The sequence below is a fragment of the Misgurnus anguillicaudatus genome, chromosome 24, assembly GCF_027580225.2.
Source record: "Misgurnus anguillicaudatus chromosome 24, ASM2758022v2, whole genome shotgun sequence".
NCBI classification, from domain to species: domain Eukaryota; kingdom Metazoa; phylum Chordata; class Actinopteri; order Cypriniformes; family Cobitidae; genus Misgurnus; species Misgurnus anguillicaudatus.
In genome coordinates this window covers 21,282,944-21,300,096 of record NC_073360.2, presented here as the reverse complement: position 1 = coordinate 21,300,096, position 17,153 = coordinate 21,282,944, and the positions used below count along the sequence as shown (strand labels likewise).

The following is a 17,153-nucleotide window of genomic DNA, read 5'->3' as shown; positions in this document are numbered from 1 at the left end:
CAAAACAAATACAGCCCAGGTTTAGAAAATAGGTCTGTCTTTTGGATTTAAAATGGTTTCAAGAAAACCCATCATCTACCACACGAGGGGTAATAACTCATCCTTCCCTCACCTGTTTTCCAAAGATCTTTAGATTTTGCCAGGTGGCTAGACTGTGCCACCTGACGCCATGTTTTCTCAGTCAGCACGTTCATTTTCCTTCATTAACAGCTGCTAAAACAGCACTTTACGCTCCGTGCCTCCGCGCTCCTCAATCTGGCTCACTAGCGCGACTCTTCTGGGACTGAAAAATAACTGCCTCCTAATGGTTCCAGTGTGCTCGTATCACATGACCTTTTGTTAATGCCAGAAAACCGCCTCCTAAACGCACATTAGCATGATGCAAGTCTTCGCCACTGCTACCTTTTAAAGCCTGCCAAATGTCCATCCCTATGGACTAGCTTTCACTGCTGTCGCTAATGTAGATGTCCTACTAAATATCATCTTCTCAAGCTGGGAACAGCACAGTTCTTGTGTCCATTTTAAGATTATCCGCTATTTCAAGTTTAACTTTAAGGAGGTGATAAGCAGAGACATAGCGGTGAGTACCACAGAAGTAGACCTAATGGTACCAAAGAGTGCAGATTAATACCTAAGGATACATATTGACCTTTTTTTGCCATTGTGTCAATTAATGGAAAGAATAAATATGGCTGTAAAAATTCAATCAAATTTTTGATAGCATGTCAAAGCTCAACAGATGCTAAGTGATCTCACTTGCTTTTCCCAGCCGTATTAACTTTACTATAGAACAACACAGCTCTGGTTTCCAAATGTCTAGCACATTATTCACAAACACCGAACAAAAGCCCAGTTTGGCTGAGTTACATTTATTCATCAGACTCAACAGTCACTGGCACATCGTGTTCTCCTCTCTCTTCCATTTGTGTCATAGCCCAACGGCCAGGCCACAGAGATCAGCCATCAACCTTGTGGATATCTCTCTCTGTGTCTCCGCTTCAATCATCGGCACTGTAAAAGTTAATGAGTTTATTCAGAGAGGGCTGCCAAAACAGCATTTATGTTTTAATCAGGATTAACAGTGGCATGGGCTCTTGCACTGATTTTTTATTAATCGGTCTCTTTACACTTCATTACTCTCTCACTGGCTTCCTCTCAGAAGCTCATTCCCCCGCCCAACCCACGACAGACATATTTGCTAGACGGCTCACTGGGATACAGAGCTTTGCACTTAGAGGCCCATTTTAGAACAATGAATCTCTCTGGAAGGATAGTTTAGGTTGTGTTTTCTCATTGATTTTAGAAACGTAACCCAATTTGATTTTTTTCAGGCATGGGTCAAATGTATACCCACTACCACACATACCTCTACAAATTGCTCTCCAGATTCACCTCTTGGGTTTAATAGTTTGGCAAATTTTATGATAAGATATATATTATAACTATAAAATGGTAGTACTCACAGCCCAGATTATATTATTTTTAGTTTCATTAAAGGAAAAAGGGTAGTTTTTTATGACATATGGAGACAATTACCAAAAACTAGCAATCCTTTTACAAAAAACAGCCACTTATACATCATAACATCTGCTACTAACATTGGACACCGTCTCTACAGGCAGCCATATTGATATATTATTGTGTGGGCTGCCTTGTTTACTATTTAATAGAGATGCACCGATGTTACGTTTCTCCACTGATACCAGTAACCGATTATTCATATACAGTATGTGCCAATAACTTTGCAGATACCAAATGTTAATTGATAAGTAGCAATTAACAGAAAACGCTTTCCTGCCAATGACAAGTTTTTCCGGCAATCCATATTTCCGCTATTATCCACCAAGTGGTGCTCTAGCCCACTTATAAAACCTGTAAGCAACCCCTTAGATCAAACAGTTCAAACTCTGTGTATGGTTTGATCATCACTCTGAATCTGATATCTATATCAAAAGTCCATCACAAAAATGCAATTATCTCAGCATTTTGCTCAAAATTTGGTATTTTTTAAGAAACCTATGAGAGGTGATAACAAGAGAAGACATGAAGGTAGGATGAATTTTTTTGTTGTTGTTTGAAAGCGGAGGGTATGTTCTTTTATTTGATATATACTATATTTTCTGGACTATACTGCCCTATAAAGTCAAAGCGCAGTAACTACGCATATGGTTAAAATTGAGTTAAGGGTTGAAATGGGCTTTGTGAGATCTGATGTGTCTTGTGACAAAAGCCTCTTTCACACAGTAATTCTGGTAAATTACCATGAATTTACCAGAATTAATTTACCAGTAAATACAAAAATGTGCTGTTCACACACGCAGTGGCGTTCCGTTATTTTACCAGTAAGACATCATTCACACATCAGTATCAAAATACTGGTAAATTCGTTGAGAAAGCGGAAGTACCTGTAGCATGCGGCGAGCTCAGTGTTGTATTTGTAAACAATCCACGTCGTTCATATCCACGGTCCGTATTTTGTTGTTTTCACGTCTGTGGTAAACAGTCGCGAAGTTGCTCATGACCTATCAACATTGAATGAGACGACGTCAAACCGAAAATGCGTTTTTAACAACAGTACTGTTTGCATTTTAGGCTTCACAGAGGGCGTGCTAAGGACGTCGGCAATTCGGCGGTAAGCTGTTTTAAACAATTTTGGTGAAGAAATGTGGACGTAAACTTTAGGTGTGCTCAACTTTCAAGCAGCATGTGTGTGGAAACGTCAGTAAACACTGCGGGGATAAACACGTCATCTGTATTAAAACGCTATGATTGGCCCGAAGCTGTCAGCACGGTCTGACGTCGTCCGTTCTAAATGCCGGTTATGCTATAATTTTCGTTCACACACAGCGCTTACTGGTAAATTACTGGTAATCTTACAACCTGTCTTACTGGTAAATTGGGAGCACTGATTTACCGGAAAGGTTCTGTTCACACATGACATGTTAACGGCAATTTACCAGTAAATTACCAGTAAAGACTGTATGTGTGAAAGGGACTAATGTCTCCTGGTTCAATTTTGTCCCATTTCACAGAAACGTGTGTGCCAAAATTGCAGTAACATGTTTGACTGGTTGGTGTAAAAAAGTTTAAGGACATTTTTCTCAGTTTCAGTTTTTGCGTAGTTACTGCACTTAGCCTTTGTAGGGGAGTATAAGTTTCTCAGGAGTATAAGTCGCATCAATCAAAAATGCGTCATGAAGAGGAAAAACAAATATAAGTTGCATGATTTCACAAAATTCTAGTCGAAGAACAGACATTTAATTTGGAAAGGCAAGTTATTCAACTAAACAATAGCAGACAGAACAGCAGGCTGAATAGATGTCCGCACGTTAACATAACATAATCAGTTATTTAGATGATACACAATATCATACAGAACATACCTGGAAGGCTGAATAGGATAAATGAACGGAACAAGTCAACGAGCATCAAGTTCGCAGGCTCGTCAATCCACATTACTGAATCCATTGGATTACATAAATACAGGAGCAGCATATAGCGGACTCTCACGGCTGTAGACGGTTATGTTGCCTCTTGGTTCATATATGTCAAAATTAATTCAAACTTACAAGTCACGCCTGACTATAAGTCGCAGGACCAGACAAACTATGAAAAAAAGTGCCTTAATAGTACGGAAAATACGATAGTATGTTTATATATTAAAAAAACATTTTCTGGAAGGCATTTAACATTTGTGAAAATCATAAAAAATGCAGGTGCTGGCTGGTAAAAAATTTTTAAACGCTGGCGAGGAAAGGGTTAATATTGAAGATTAAAGTTGTGATGTTTCTTTACATTTTCCATAGACAGTTCTCAAATTTATTGCATTTCCTGTTCTCTTTTGATTGACAGGATATATCGGCCATGACTATCGTCTGTTTTCAAAATATTGCTTTTATCGAACGATTATTGGATGATATATCGGTGCATCTCTACTATTTAACATCAATTCTAAAACACAATTTGTACAATGTCATATGTACGTTTTAGTACGATCTGCTGTCGCCCCATCCCAGCGAGCAATTTTGCAATTAAAAATGCGGCCGAGACTTCTAGGCTAAAACGAAGCAATATTTGGTCTATCAGTGAAAATTAACCCACATACATTTAACCATAGCCCACAAATAAATAAACATATATGGATAATTATACATTTTTGTACAATTCACACTGTACAGATGTATACAAAAATCAGTACTCCATAAATAGATATGTTTTCCTTTGAGATAAGGTTGTTATTCTCTCACTTCTCTTATAGAGAAGGATCCTATCAGCAGGGCCTTAAAAAACGATTCCTTCCCTCTCTTTGAAAGCTCATTACTTATGACGTATGCCCAGACACTTTAATGCAGATAAACACGTTAGCATGAGCTTCTAGCGCGGCTGAAACACAGCCAAACAGACGACAGATGGAAAGTGTCAGCGAAGGTGTGGGATGCTGGAGGTAACTGCAGCACAATGCTGCCGCCTGTCAAAATTACTACACAACTCACATATCACGCTACACAAGCTCCCTCGCTCTTACCCACGCAACGCTGGCATCGTAAACACACAACGGCACAACGAAGACAGAAGAGAGGAAAATATGCACGCTGTCAATTTAAAAGGGAAATTACCCCGATGGTTATTCAAAGTTATTGTAATGGTTTGTTTTAAAAGTAGTCAAGTTAAACTGCTGCATTTTGCTTTGACGTTTTCATGTCTCCTGAAAGAGCAATTCACTGGTAAATAACGTCTGAGGTAATGTGCTGTGAAAAGAGTTTAGGAGCATCAAAATCACATTATTGTCACTGCACAAAAACCGTGTGCACTGCTTACCAAAATGTCTAGGTTGTGTGATCTTTTATTTGCCTAATATTAGCTTTCACCAGGATGCTAGCTTGCTAAAAATACATCTGCGGTTGCTTAAACGGGGCTTTTTTAAGCACAGGGAATTAACATCACAGTTAAATATACAGTAGATAGGCAGTTTCGGTAGAATGAAGCAGGACCAATAATTTGTCACTCTCATCTGTGAAATCCAGGCTAAAGTTTTACAATGTAATGAGATTTAAATCTTTAAAGGAACAGATAGTAGGGTTTTAAGTGTTTTATTAATATTAAATCAAAATCTTTATTCATAAATATGTCCTTGTTGCTGTCAAATGACCTCTGCCAGTGATCTGACTTTCTTTGTAAGCTTAGAATTTATTCTCTTTACTTACACTCACCTAAAGGATTATTAGGAACACCATACTGATTGACCCACTTTCGCCTTAAGGAAATGTGTGGCATTCAACAAGGTGCTGAAAGCATTCTTTAGAAATGTTGGCCCATATTGATAAGACAGCATCTTGCAGTTGATGGAGATTTGTGGGATGCACATCCAGGGCAAGAAGCTCCCGTTCCACCACATCCCAAAGAAGCTCTATTGGGTTGAGATTTGGTGACTGTGGGGGCCATTTTAATACAGTGAACTCATTGTCATGTTCAAGAAACCAATTTGAAATGATTCATGCTTTGTGACATGGTGCATTATCCTGCTGGAAGGAGCCATCAGAGAATGGGTACACGGTGGTAATAAAGGGATGGACATGGCCAGAAACAATGCTCAGGTAGGCCGTGGCATTTAAACGATGCCCAATTGGCACTAAGGGGCCTAAAGTGTGCCAAGAAAACATCCCCCACACCATTACACCAACACCACCAGCCTGCACAGTGGTAACAAGACATGATGGATTCATGTTCTCATTCTGTTTACACCAAATTTTGACTCTACCATCTGAATGTCTCAACAGAAATCGAGACTCATCAGACCAGGCAACATTTTTTCCAGTCTTCAGCTGTCCAATTTTGGCGAGCTTGTGCAAATTGTAGCCTCTTTTTCCTATTTGTAGTGGAGATGAGTGGTAACCGGTGGGGTCTTCTGCTGTTGTAGCCCATCCCCTCAAGGTTGTGCGTGTTGTGGCTTCACAAATGCTTTGCTGCATACCTCGGTTGTAACGAGTGTTTATTTCAGTCAAAGTTCCTTTTCTATCAGCTTGAATCAGTCGGCCCATTCTCCTCTGACCTCTAGCATCAACAAGGCATTTTCGCCCACAGGACTGCCACATACTGGATTTTTTTTAAATTTTCACACCATTCTTTGTAAACCCTAGAAATGGTTGTGCGTGAAAATCCCAGTAACTGAGCAGATTGTGAAATACTCAGACCGGCCCGTCTGGCACCAACAACCATGCCACTCTCAAAATTGCTTAAATCACCTTTCTTTCCCATTCTGACATTCAGTTTGGAGTTCAGGAGATTGTCTTGACCAGGACCACACCCCTTAATTTATTGAAGCTACTGCCATGTGATTGGTTGATTAGATAATTGCATTAATGAGAAATTGAACAGGTGTTCCTAATAATCCTTTAGGTTAGTGTATATTGAACGGGTAAGTCCAAGGAGGCTTCCATGTCGTTCCGCCGTATTGATAAACTATAATAGTAGAGAGGGACAAAAAGCACTAACATACCAACACGTTTCCACAACGCGTTTTCATTCAGAACACGTGAACTAGCTGAAACGGACAAGGAAATCAGTGATTACATAACGGCTACCGTAGTTACAACACGCATTTGGAAAAGCAAGGCGCTAGAGAGCACTATTCGTTTGAATGCAAAATACAACTACTTCACTAGATGGAGTAAATCCTACTTATTGTCCCTTTACCATGATTTTACTCAATCAATATTAGAGATATCAAGGTTGTTTTTTACAGAATGTTCTTTACATTATGTAGGATGATTTAATATTAAAACGGTAAATCACAAAAAGACATTTTGGGTGAGCAAAAATCAGTCAAAGGAAAGAAGCAGGCGTGAAAAAAATGAAACATTTTTGAGCATGATCACAAAACTCTTGACAACTTTTCAAAAACTTGACTTCAACTGCAACGAACCTGAATTTCAATCTGGGATTTGGAACGATGCATGCTAACAAAGGAGCTTTATTCCACAAGAAGAAAGCTCAGAAGATTTCTCAATCTCCTGGTTATCATCAGTAACTTTTTCATAAGTTTAAAGAAGGTGACTGGTGTTGAAGTTGTAATAATGTTAATGTACTCAGATGACTGGAGATTAATATCAGAGGCATTCGAAATTTTAGGTCAGATCAGCAGAAAACGCTCCTAATATGAAAAAATGTATACTAAAACTGCATTGTGAAGCTTGTGCTACATTAGATGCTTACTGATAGCACATCCAACCAAAGACTTATTTTGTACTTAAAGTAAAAAATGTCCCTATTAACATGCATTTTATTATTAAAATGAATCAAGGGAACATGGCAAGGTTGCAGGTTAAATTCCTAAAGTATAGTTTGAATGCTGTGCAATTCGTTTTGAATAAAGACATCTGCAAATCCAAATAAATAATTTAAGCAAAATTCCATTCCCGCTAGAGAGAACTATAACATCCTATCAAGTAAGGTGCTTCTGTCAAGCTACAAAAACTGACACTATATAGCGGAGATGATCTACTGTCTGTAACTGAGTCAGTGGAAAAACAGTGGGTCATGCATAAATACCAGCACAGCCTATCTTGAGTCATTCTGTCAGCTTCAATACAGCTCCCCTTATCACTGCTCTCCAGAGGGACATCCCATAATGACAGAGACCCATCAGCAGGTTTACATGCCTCAATAAATGGACAGAGCTGGCAGGATGTGGCAGCACCACTGGGCTGTGTCCACGAAGAACTACATACACATAGAAAGCAAAAATGGCCTCTGCAATGCTAAAAAACGGGCTACCTCAGGACTGGCTCTGGGGGAGATTGTCTGGGCTACAAATTGGATCCTGACAAGCCGCAATCCTATTAAATGAAGAAATATGGAGGTAAGAGAATGGAGATGCAGCAGTGGCTGGCAGCTTCACGGAAGATCAAGCAGCCATAGCTCCCTTCGCCAGCCGTCCCCGCCCCTCCACATCGGGCCGATTGATGAATTGTCTAAAGCAGCCACTCTATTTTGCTAAAATGCACTGCATTGCTGTCAACTGACACAAGCTTGTCATATCAGAGCGGTATTAGATCCCAGACTCAATCAGACTCTGTGCATTGCTGAAATGTTGTACGTGTGTGTGCATATCTTAAACAGGTTTTGAAAAGGTGATTGATGTGTGTAATATTTTTAATGTTAAAATACTTCTATTTCAGGTTAGTGCGCAGAGAAAGTCATTTTCCCAAAGAGAGTAAATGTTGTGGTTCTGTGCCACTTAAAAAAACAACTCAATAGCACTGGGTGCGATTACCTGTTTTTCCACACAATAGAGGGAAGTGTTTTGGCAAACCTGCTCGAAAAGATTATCTTTACAGTTCAGGTCAGACCTTCTATAGTGAAGAAATCACACACTTCCACTTTAAATAAACTTGCTTTATTACATCAAAAAGATGCTAGATGTTAGTTTACAGTATACAGTCAGTCCCTCCAGTTTTTTGTGAAAACACAAAATCTAACAACTAAATGTCACAGTTTTTGCAATTCTCCCTAATTTGGCATTACTTAAAAAAAAAAAATCAATGTCTCACAAAAAATGTCCAGCTTGTCAAGTATTTATATAAGCACAATCAGTCCGTTTTGTGAATAAACACAGTGTAAAAAAGTTGTTGTTTTAACTTAAAAAAGGATGTTTTAGTGCTGCTTGAAAATGTTGAGTTAATTTAACTTAAAGAGCACCAATGGTCCGAATCATGATTTTACATTTCCTTTGGTGTGCAGGTGTGTATAAGTACATGTTAAAGATATGCAAAAGGTACAAACCCCAAAGTAAACGATGACACGAATAATCGTCTCCAATGTAAATCTCTTTTCTTGGACTACAACAAACACACATCCTGGGATTGGTAACATAATAAAGACCGACATTATCATGATTCTGCTTCAGATACCAAATACACCATATAAGAATATTAGTTAATTTTAAAAGAAATTGAGTCAACTAATATGTTTAAGTTGAACTAACTAAAAATGTTAAAACAGCATGAGTACTTACTTTTTAAAGTTAAAACAACAAATATTTTTTGGGACTTTTTTGGGTCATTTTTATATCGCAATCAACTTCTGTACTGTGACGTATTTCCGAGTGAAACAGAATGTCACATGAGGAAAAAAGGGGGCGTGGCTTGTGTTTCCACTGTTTATAGACCGTTTCAGCAGTAACAACATAAACAAGCGGCTGTCGCGATACGCACGTAACTTCCGGTAAAGTCCGCTAAGAATAAATAACAACAAAGTTCTTTAAACGTAGTTTATTTATATAACAAGCAAAAAAAACAACGCATACCTAGGAAACCAAAACATTTGTTATTTTCGACGAGGCATTTGTTCAAGAGATCAGTTTAGCAACTAGTCAGACCATTAAAAAAACAAAACCGGAAGTAAGGTTCGGATCCAGACGTGTATCACGTGCATCCGATGAAACCGTCTATATGAGTAGATATAGAAAAGTATGCTTTTATGCAGTAATGCATTTTTTGCAGCAGACAGATGTGGAGGGGGTGGGGTTAACAGATGCTCCTGTCCAAGGTGTCTAGCTGAAGTCATCATAAAATGATAGCCATAAGAGGGCAGAAGTGAATTTTCAGATTTGCTTAAAGCTTATGAGAACACATGAATTTTATATTTATAAATTATTTATAATGAACACTGCAATATTCCTTAAAAAAAAGAATTGTCATGACTTTGTCAGGACTTTAAAGTGACGGTAACATATCCACTGCTGTCTGTCCTTAATGTAAATAAAAAAATTCAGTATCTAAACTTAAAGCACTGAATCTTTCTTTATGTATTTAATTGTCCTATTTTCACCTTTTTCTTGTTTTCATTTTATTACTGACTGTCAAGCATTCATGGTATCCTAATTTAATAATGTCGTACATTTTTGCAAATTTCTAAAAATTACCACCACTTTTGATCAAAAATCACCTCAAAAAACTGTGAAATCCTGGTGGTACTGTACAATGCACCAGCGCCGTAACACTGAAAGGTTTCACACTAGATGAGAACAGCAGAACATAACCTTTAACTGCTCAAGTAAGTGCATGGAATGGATTCTCCACAAGTGTCGAAAAAAATTCAATATCGGGCTACTGTGCACCGTCTGTCTCTCTTCACATATACCGTAGTGTGATAGCACAAGAGTCATTAATTTCCAAGAAAGAGGTGGAGATGAGAGCAGGACAAAGTGGCCATCGTTCCTCTCCTCACCTGCTCCCCGTCCAAAGAGTCTCTCCTGACTGGCGCAGACCCAAGAGATAGCATCTCTGTGCCACAGAAAGCAATTTCTCCCTGCCATTAGGGAATGGAATGGAGGCTTTCGGCGAGGCAGGGTCCGCTGGAGTGCATCTATAGTCTGTGTTTGCAGCGGTCAGGTTGTGAAAGGGGCGTGAGGAGAGCTTGGACGGATGAGCCACTTTAGTTTGGATGAAGAGCTGGACTAGAGGACTTGCAATGTAAAAGTTTGAAACCGAAAGACGGTGGAGCCTCATACTTCAGTCTGCCATTCATTCTTTGGGGGACAGATTGTAGAAAAAGGCTGTAAAGTATTTACATTTTCATCTTTTTAAACACGTCAATTGTCTACTTATACGAATAAACATTCCTAAATAGAATAACCAGCACTTTTGACTAAACAACATAAATGTCTTTGCCAGTTTGTTTTTCAAATCTGCCGACGGTGTAATTTGCTCCTGTGCTGGAAGACCACCTGAATTTAAGTGCTGCTGATATAAAAGAGGACAGAGCTCTATTCGGCGGCAGCACAATTTTCCTCAGGCCCAGCAACAGACTGAAAGCAGGAAAAGGAATGGGAGGCTTTGTTTCGTGTAAAGAGTGAAAACTAAATCAAATATTAGTGACAATACAGTGAATTTCTTTGAAGTTCCATTGATCAAACTGTACACGGCGTATGAGAAAAACAAACAAACAACACTAAAATACTCATAATATAATCACTAGATCGATATAGCTTACAGTCTGAGAAACGTGTGCAGCTCTGAAGGCAAATTTAAATCCTGTGGATGCTGCCCTGCTTTCAACGCTGAAGGTGTAGCAGATACGGCCATGTGCCATGTGATGGCCTGCCTACAGAAAACTGACAGCCGGGAAAATGAAAATTTACTGCTCCAGGCGGAGGTGAGATAAAACCTGCAGATGGGTCTCTGCATTCCAGCAGTAGATATCAAAGAGGAGTGGGATATAAAAATGTGAACAAAAATGTATTTTGGGTCATTCCCAGGAAAAGTGCCATCTTTGCTAAAAGGTTTCAATGGAAAATATATGTGTGTACACACACACGCATTTTCATTTTTTATGGACTTATTTACAAACTTTATATTCTATTCCCTTCCCCTACACCCCTAAACCTAACCCTAACAGAAAACTTTCTGCTATTTTAGATTTAAAAACAAGCTTGTTTCCTCACACTGAAAAAATATTAATTCAAATGTACTCAATTTTTTTAAGGTAAGTGGTCGATACCAATCCATTTAAGCTACATTTAAACAAACAAAAAAAAATTAGAAAAACAAAAAACTTTTGTTTAAATGTAGCTTAAATAAATTGATTGCGACCACGTACCTTTAAAAAATTGAGTAAATTTAATTAATCATTTTTTTCATCGGATGCGGACCAACAAATGATTTTACTAATGTTTCATATGGATTATATTGTATTTTTTAATTCCATTAAAATGCAAAGGTTATTTTAAATTATGTGGCATTACATGAATAACTATCAATCAATGTGACTTTGTATTTTGTTAATCATATCAGTACAGTAGTAAATCATTTTGAGTTTCCCGGGAAAACCCTTCTGGACATTTTAACTAATAAGCCTGTATCTTTTATAAATTGCAATACAGGAAATATTAATTTGTTAATAGCCTTAAGCTACGAACATTTATTATATGTCTAATTCGTGCCATGCTGAATGTACAACCAATTTATATTTCAACGTGAGCCATAGAATGGCCCATAGTTATGGTTTGTCGCATGCCAATCAACCTTTTTCCAGCCTCTTTATACATGGCTGGTCACACAGGGAGGCAGTAAGATGTGTTAGCACTCTGTGTCCACCTTACAGGGGTGGCAGGTGCGAAATCGGTGTGTGCAGTGGAGTGCAAGAAGAAAAAATCATTGACGTGTCAAATGAAATGACAAGAAGACAGTCCACAGTCTTTAAATATAAGCAGGAAAACAACCTTTGAACTTCAGCAAGTATACAGAATACAAAAGCTTTAAGGAAGAAAGAAAGAATGAGAGAGAGAGAGAGAGAGAGAGAGAGAAGGTACTTTTTGTTTTGTTTTTCCTCTGTCACAGTTTTGATTTCTCTTGATTTCCCAAGTGACAGTTTAATCAGTACAGTGTGAAGAAAGCAAAATTGACCATGGGAATAATGCAATAACCGCACACACCCTCCCTCCCAACAAAGCACAATGTCTGACAGCACTTTTATGAAAGGCTGATGATTAGAAGTAAAAAAAATAAATGCAGTACGAAACAGGAAATTATTCCATTAATGTGATTAAACTTTCCAATCAAAGTCTGCCGTGCATCAGAAATATGAGCCAAGTAACAAAAAATAGCAGAGAGAGTGCAAGGCCTTAGGCGTGCATTACTACTATTTTCAGCATGACCATGCCTGTTATTTACATGGATTCATTTTTACATTCCTCAAAATCACAAAATAAACCGATTAAAGGCTTATTTCTGAAGACCAAATATTGCAAACTAAATTTTGAAAAAATCTTCCCATGAACTTATTCATGCCTGTACTGCCTAAAATTTTTTTCAAAATACCCCAAAAATGGTCCGTCACTTGGGCTGTACCCTTTCAAAAAGTACAGCTTTGCACCTAAAGAGAGCTTATTAGTATCTCAAAGATATATTAGTATCAAATGTATACAGTACATATCTGTACCCAATAGTACATATTAGGACCTTTTAACATGACTACTATTTTTTATTGTGATATCTTAAAGGTCACATTCTTCCGGATCCCATTTTTTAAACTCTAGTTAGTGCGTTATGTTGCTGTTAGAGCATAAATAATACCTGCAAAATGATAAAGCTGAAAATTCACTGCCAGGTGATATATTTTCTTTAACAGAATTCTCCTTTCAAAGCCTACAACGAACGGCCGATTTGGACTACACCCCTCTATTTCCCGATTGAATGACGTCAATAAAAAAGTTTTTGACTAAACTCCGCCCACACACTGTTAGACTTAACTGTAATTTCTACAGTAACTTACCACAAAATGCCCAGTAAAATACCATAATTTTCTTTTCCAGTTCATTACTGTAGCATGCATTGCATTATGGGTATTAACATTTAATTTACAGTGATTTACTGTATGTTTTGAATTTGCGGTAGACTGCTGTAAAACAACAGCAGTAGTGCTACTGTAGGTGAATAAAATAGTGTTACAAAAGCATATAAAATGGAAAAATTAAATGTATCTAAGAAATGAAATACATTTTATTTGTTATGCTTTTAGCAGGGAAGCAAATTTCAAAATGTGAATTGTTTTTCAGCAGTGCAAATCATTTATTGAGAATTGTAGATAGAAACAAGAAAGGGATTATGGATAAATGCTTGACCGTCAGATTTGAATTTGACCTCAAGACTTCAAAACACTAGTGACGCAAAGATTTCACTCCTCGAAGTGTCGGGAGAGTGACAGAAGAGGCTACTTGAGGAGTATAGCGAGTAACTTCCCTCAAGTGACTCTGTAGCACTGTGGTAGTGTAACAGACCCATGACATGGGTGACCTGGGTTTGATTTCCCCTCAAGACAATAATTTTTTAAACTAGGTTACAGTAAGGGTATTATACTGTAAAATGGAACTGCGGTAAAGGTATCATACTGTAAAAAACATGTACAGTTATGGTACTGTAATGGGGCAGTTACAGTTACAACACGTTGCCAGTGAGTTACCGCATATATACAATTAAAAATCTAACAGTGCAGGAATACGTCAGTCGCCAGCTTTGGCTCAAACGGCTTTGCTAAGCTAAGCTGCTACTGAATCACAACACACTAAACAAACCACACAATCAGAACTCGATACGTATTTCTGAAGGAGGGACTTCATAGAACAAGGAAGACATCAGCCCGTTTTTAGGACCGTGAACACAGCGGTATACAGATAAGTAAATTGTGTGAAAAATACTGTGAAACATCAACACATGTTATATTGCGCACTGTAAACACAATCAAAGCTTCAAAAACACAGGAAGAACGGGACCTTTAAGAGTTTTTACATAGTCTGAAGGTTTATAATTTTTTATAAAGTATTCATATCGAAGACTTTAATATCATCACTGTTTAAAGTCTGAAGATGATGGAAAGTCACAGTCGTGACAGGGTCCCATCGATGTGGTGTTCAACCACAGAGGTGTAATAGTGTCGTGTGGCAGGCAGCCATAGTTTATCTGGCAGAAAGACGTGCGGGACAAGTGACACTTGCGAGGAGAGACAGCCCATTTCCCAGACACATCCAGATAACCAAGACAATCCTGGGACTGATTCAATCTCATATTCCTCTACACGTCTGCACACCCATGGGTGGCAAAACACCTGCTGGCAAGGGAGCTCTGAGCTTTTGGTGGAAACTTTTTTTATACACGCTGCGGCTGAAAAATAAAAACCGGCATGATGTCTCTTAGTCAGGACGCTGGGGAACAGCGCACAATTGTGCACCTGTTTTTGAGTGCCAATCCATTAAAGTGTCAAAACAACAATATACATTAAGCTGTTCAATTTGGCCAAGGTTTAATTTGTCACCTGGCTTTGGCAGACTGCCACTCATCTTTATGGATTTTCTTCGAGCTCGCTGTTAATTTGACACAAATGAAACTCTAGGGACAATTTCTCAAATAAGAGAGTTGCGAAAAGCAAAAGCCTTTAGTGACGTTCACTAAAGGGTCCCACCTGGACGTAATCCAAATGTCATCAATGGGAGATCAATGGTTCAGTCTGCTCGTACCGCAAGCATGTACAGTCACCCGGGAAAGATTCTCGCATTTAAGAGCGAAACTGAAGAATAAATTGTCTCATGCATCCCTGTTCTGCCAGATGCAATGCATTTCTTTACCATACACATATTCATTATGTCGATACAGATGTTTTACACAAATTCATCCAGTTTCTCTGTGGAATAAAACTTCCACTAAAAAAGTTTTACCAACCTTTCTATAAAGCCACTCAACCGTAAATGTTTCCTACAAATGTCAAGAGCAATAACTGAAGTAATCTTGTTTTTTAATGAAAGTGCTGGGGTTTTCTATCTATAGGTAATTATGCTAATGGGAAAGCATAAAACTGAAGTACCATTGCAGTTGAGCACACTTCTTTAATGAGAAACGTATTATAACACAAGGTATTCTCCTGAAAATGAACCAAACGAGATTTGTAGAAATGTCAAAAAAAGCATTTGTTCTGCATCTGTGCGTGCATGATGATAATGCTGTGCAAAATGATTAGCTTTAATATAATGCTTATATGAATTTGATTTAACTTGCACTCCAATTCAATAACAGCAACTAATCGAAGTTGGCGCATGAAGCTCATAGGTTTAATATTGCATGAATTAATCGAATGCATAGCTTAAAGTCACTTGCATAAATGCAAATCACATCTGTAATAACCAATTTGCAGTGATATAAAAAGATATAGAATAGACAGACAGACAGAAAAAGCCGTAAACTAGAGATTACGCGAGCACAAACACTTCTCACACATGGACAAAGGCCTATTTCACAGGAAAGATTAGGCGTCACCTCCTGTTTGCGCATGTGCCCTTACCCACGGCCTCAATTAAAAGCGACGGAGGGGAAACTCTCTGCGGGATTGCTCCAAACATCACGGATGGAGCGGGAAGAAGGCGGCAGAGAATAAATAAACAGAGGTAGAAGGGCGATGGAGGTGCGGCGGAGCGCTGACAGTAAGTGATGTGTGGTTTACTCTCCAGAAGCAGCAGAGAGAAGAAATCACTTCCCAGGAAATAATAAACATGATCTGCAGCCCCCAGTGGCACTTCCTCAGCTGGCCTCTCCCTCGCGCCAATAGAAATGTCAAGATGTCCAGGCAGAGGAGGTTATTCCAGAATAGGAGCGCATGGGTCGCACCTCCACACTTTATTATGGCCCGCACACTTAACCCTCATGCCTGCATCACACGCCCTCTATTTGCAACAGGTGAGTGTTGGGCATCAACAGATTTCATACAAACTGCAATATTACAGTGTAGCAGAACTGAGGTTTGGCTGCTCTATACCGAACATTCAATTAAGTAATCTGTGGGTTTTTCTTTTGCATTTACATTTGCGCATTTAACAGACGCTATTATACACCCCAAAAATTGTCAATTCAAGCCCTTCTTAGAAATGACACATTAAAATTGTGTTCACTTAATTTAAATTATCTTATTAAGAGCAATATGTTCAATACTTATTCCCTGTGTCATTTCACTTTATTTATTATGACTCAACTTGTATACTTAAATGTTCTGATTTCTTTGTATGGATTCAATATTTGGCTTGATGGCTACATCTGGTATGAAATTTTGTTTCAATAGCCCACTTAGAAATCCCCTAACTGATAAAAATGCTGATGTGTCAAATACTTATTTTCCCCGCTGTATATTGTTTTAATTAGTCTAACACAAAATATATATGTACTATAAATTCTTGATTTCTTTTTAATAGCAATAACACAATTAGTTTGAGTTTGGGTTCTGGAATAAAGCTCAGAGCGCAGACCGCCATTTTCTCAAGCTGGATTGTGACGTGTTTAAGACAGGATCTCTTGCTTTTAGAATCGTTATAGAATAATATTGTTGCTCTATCATACTCTGTATTTTTTAAAATAAATAAAATATACAACATAATTGATTGTTATGCCAGGTTAATTTTCGGTGCAACGATTCTTTAAATTTAACCTCATTTTCGTTTACACACATGTAAAGAATACCTCAGGTAATGGTAACGCTCTGGTATTGTGGGACAGCCGTTTTCTTCAGCTGGATCTGTGTCGTTGTTAGGAGGATTATCTCGCTTTTGGATGTATTATTGGTGTGTATTCGTTTTTTCCACTAAGAATGTGTGTATTATAAATATGAATGACTTGCAC

General features: G+C 38.2%; 1 protein-coding gene across 8 annotated transcripts in view; it reads right to left on the bottom strand.

Annotated features, from left to right (window-relative positions):
- The window catches only part of sez6b (seizure related 6 homolog b), a 287,195-nt gene that overhangs the window by 151,379 nt on the left and 118,663 nt on the right, over positions 1 to 17,153 (bottom strand). The window contains exon 1 of one of the 8 annotated variants that reach the window (XM_055196546.2): positions 113 to 263. The exons of the other annotated variants lie outside the window; for them this stretch is intronic. Within the exon in view, the coding sequence (XP_055052521.2) occupies positions 113 to 194 (82 nt within the window). The 5' untranslated portion in view covers positions 195 to 263. Of the gene's footprint in view, positions 1 to 112; positions 264 to 17,153 lie in introns of those variants that run through there. 8 annotated transcript variants of the gene reach the window in all.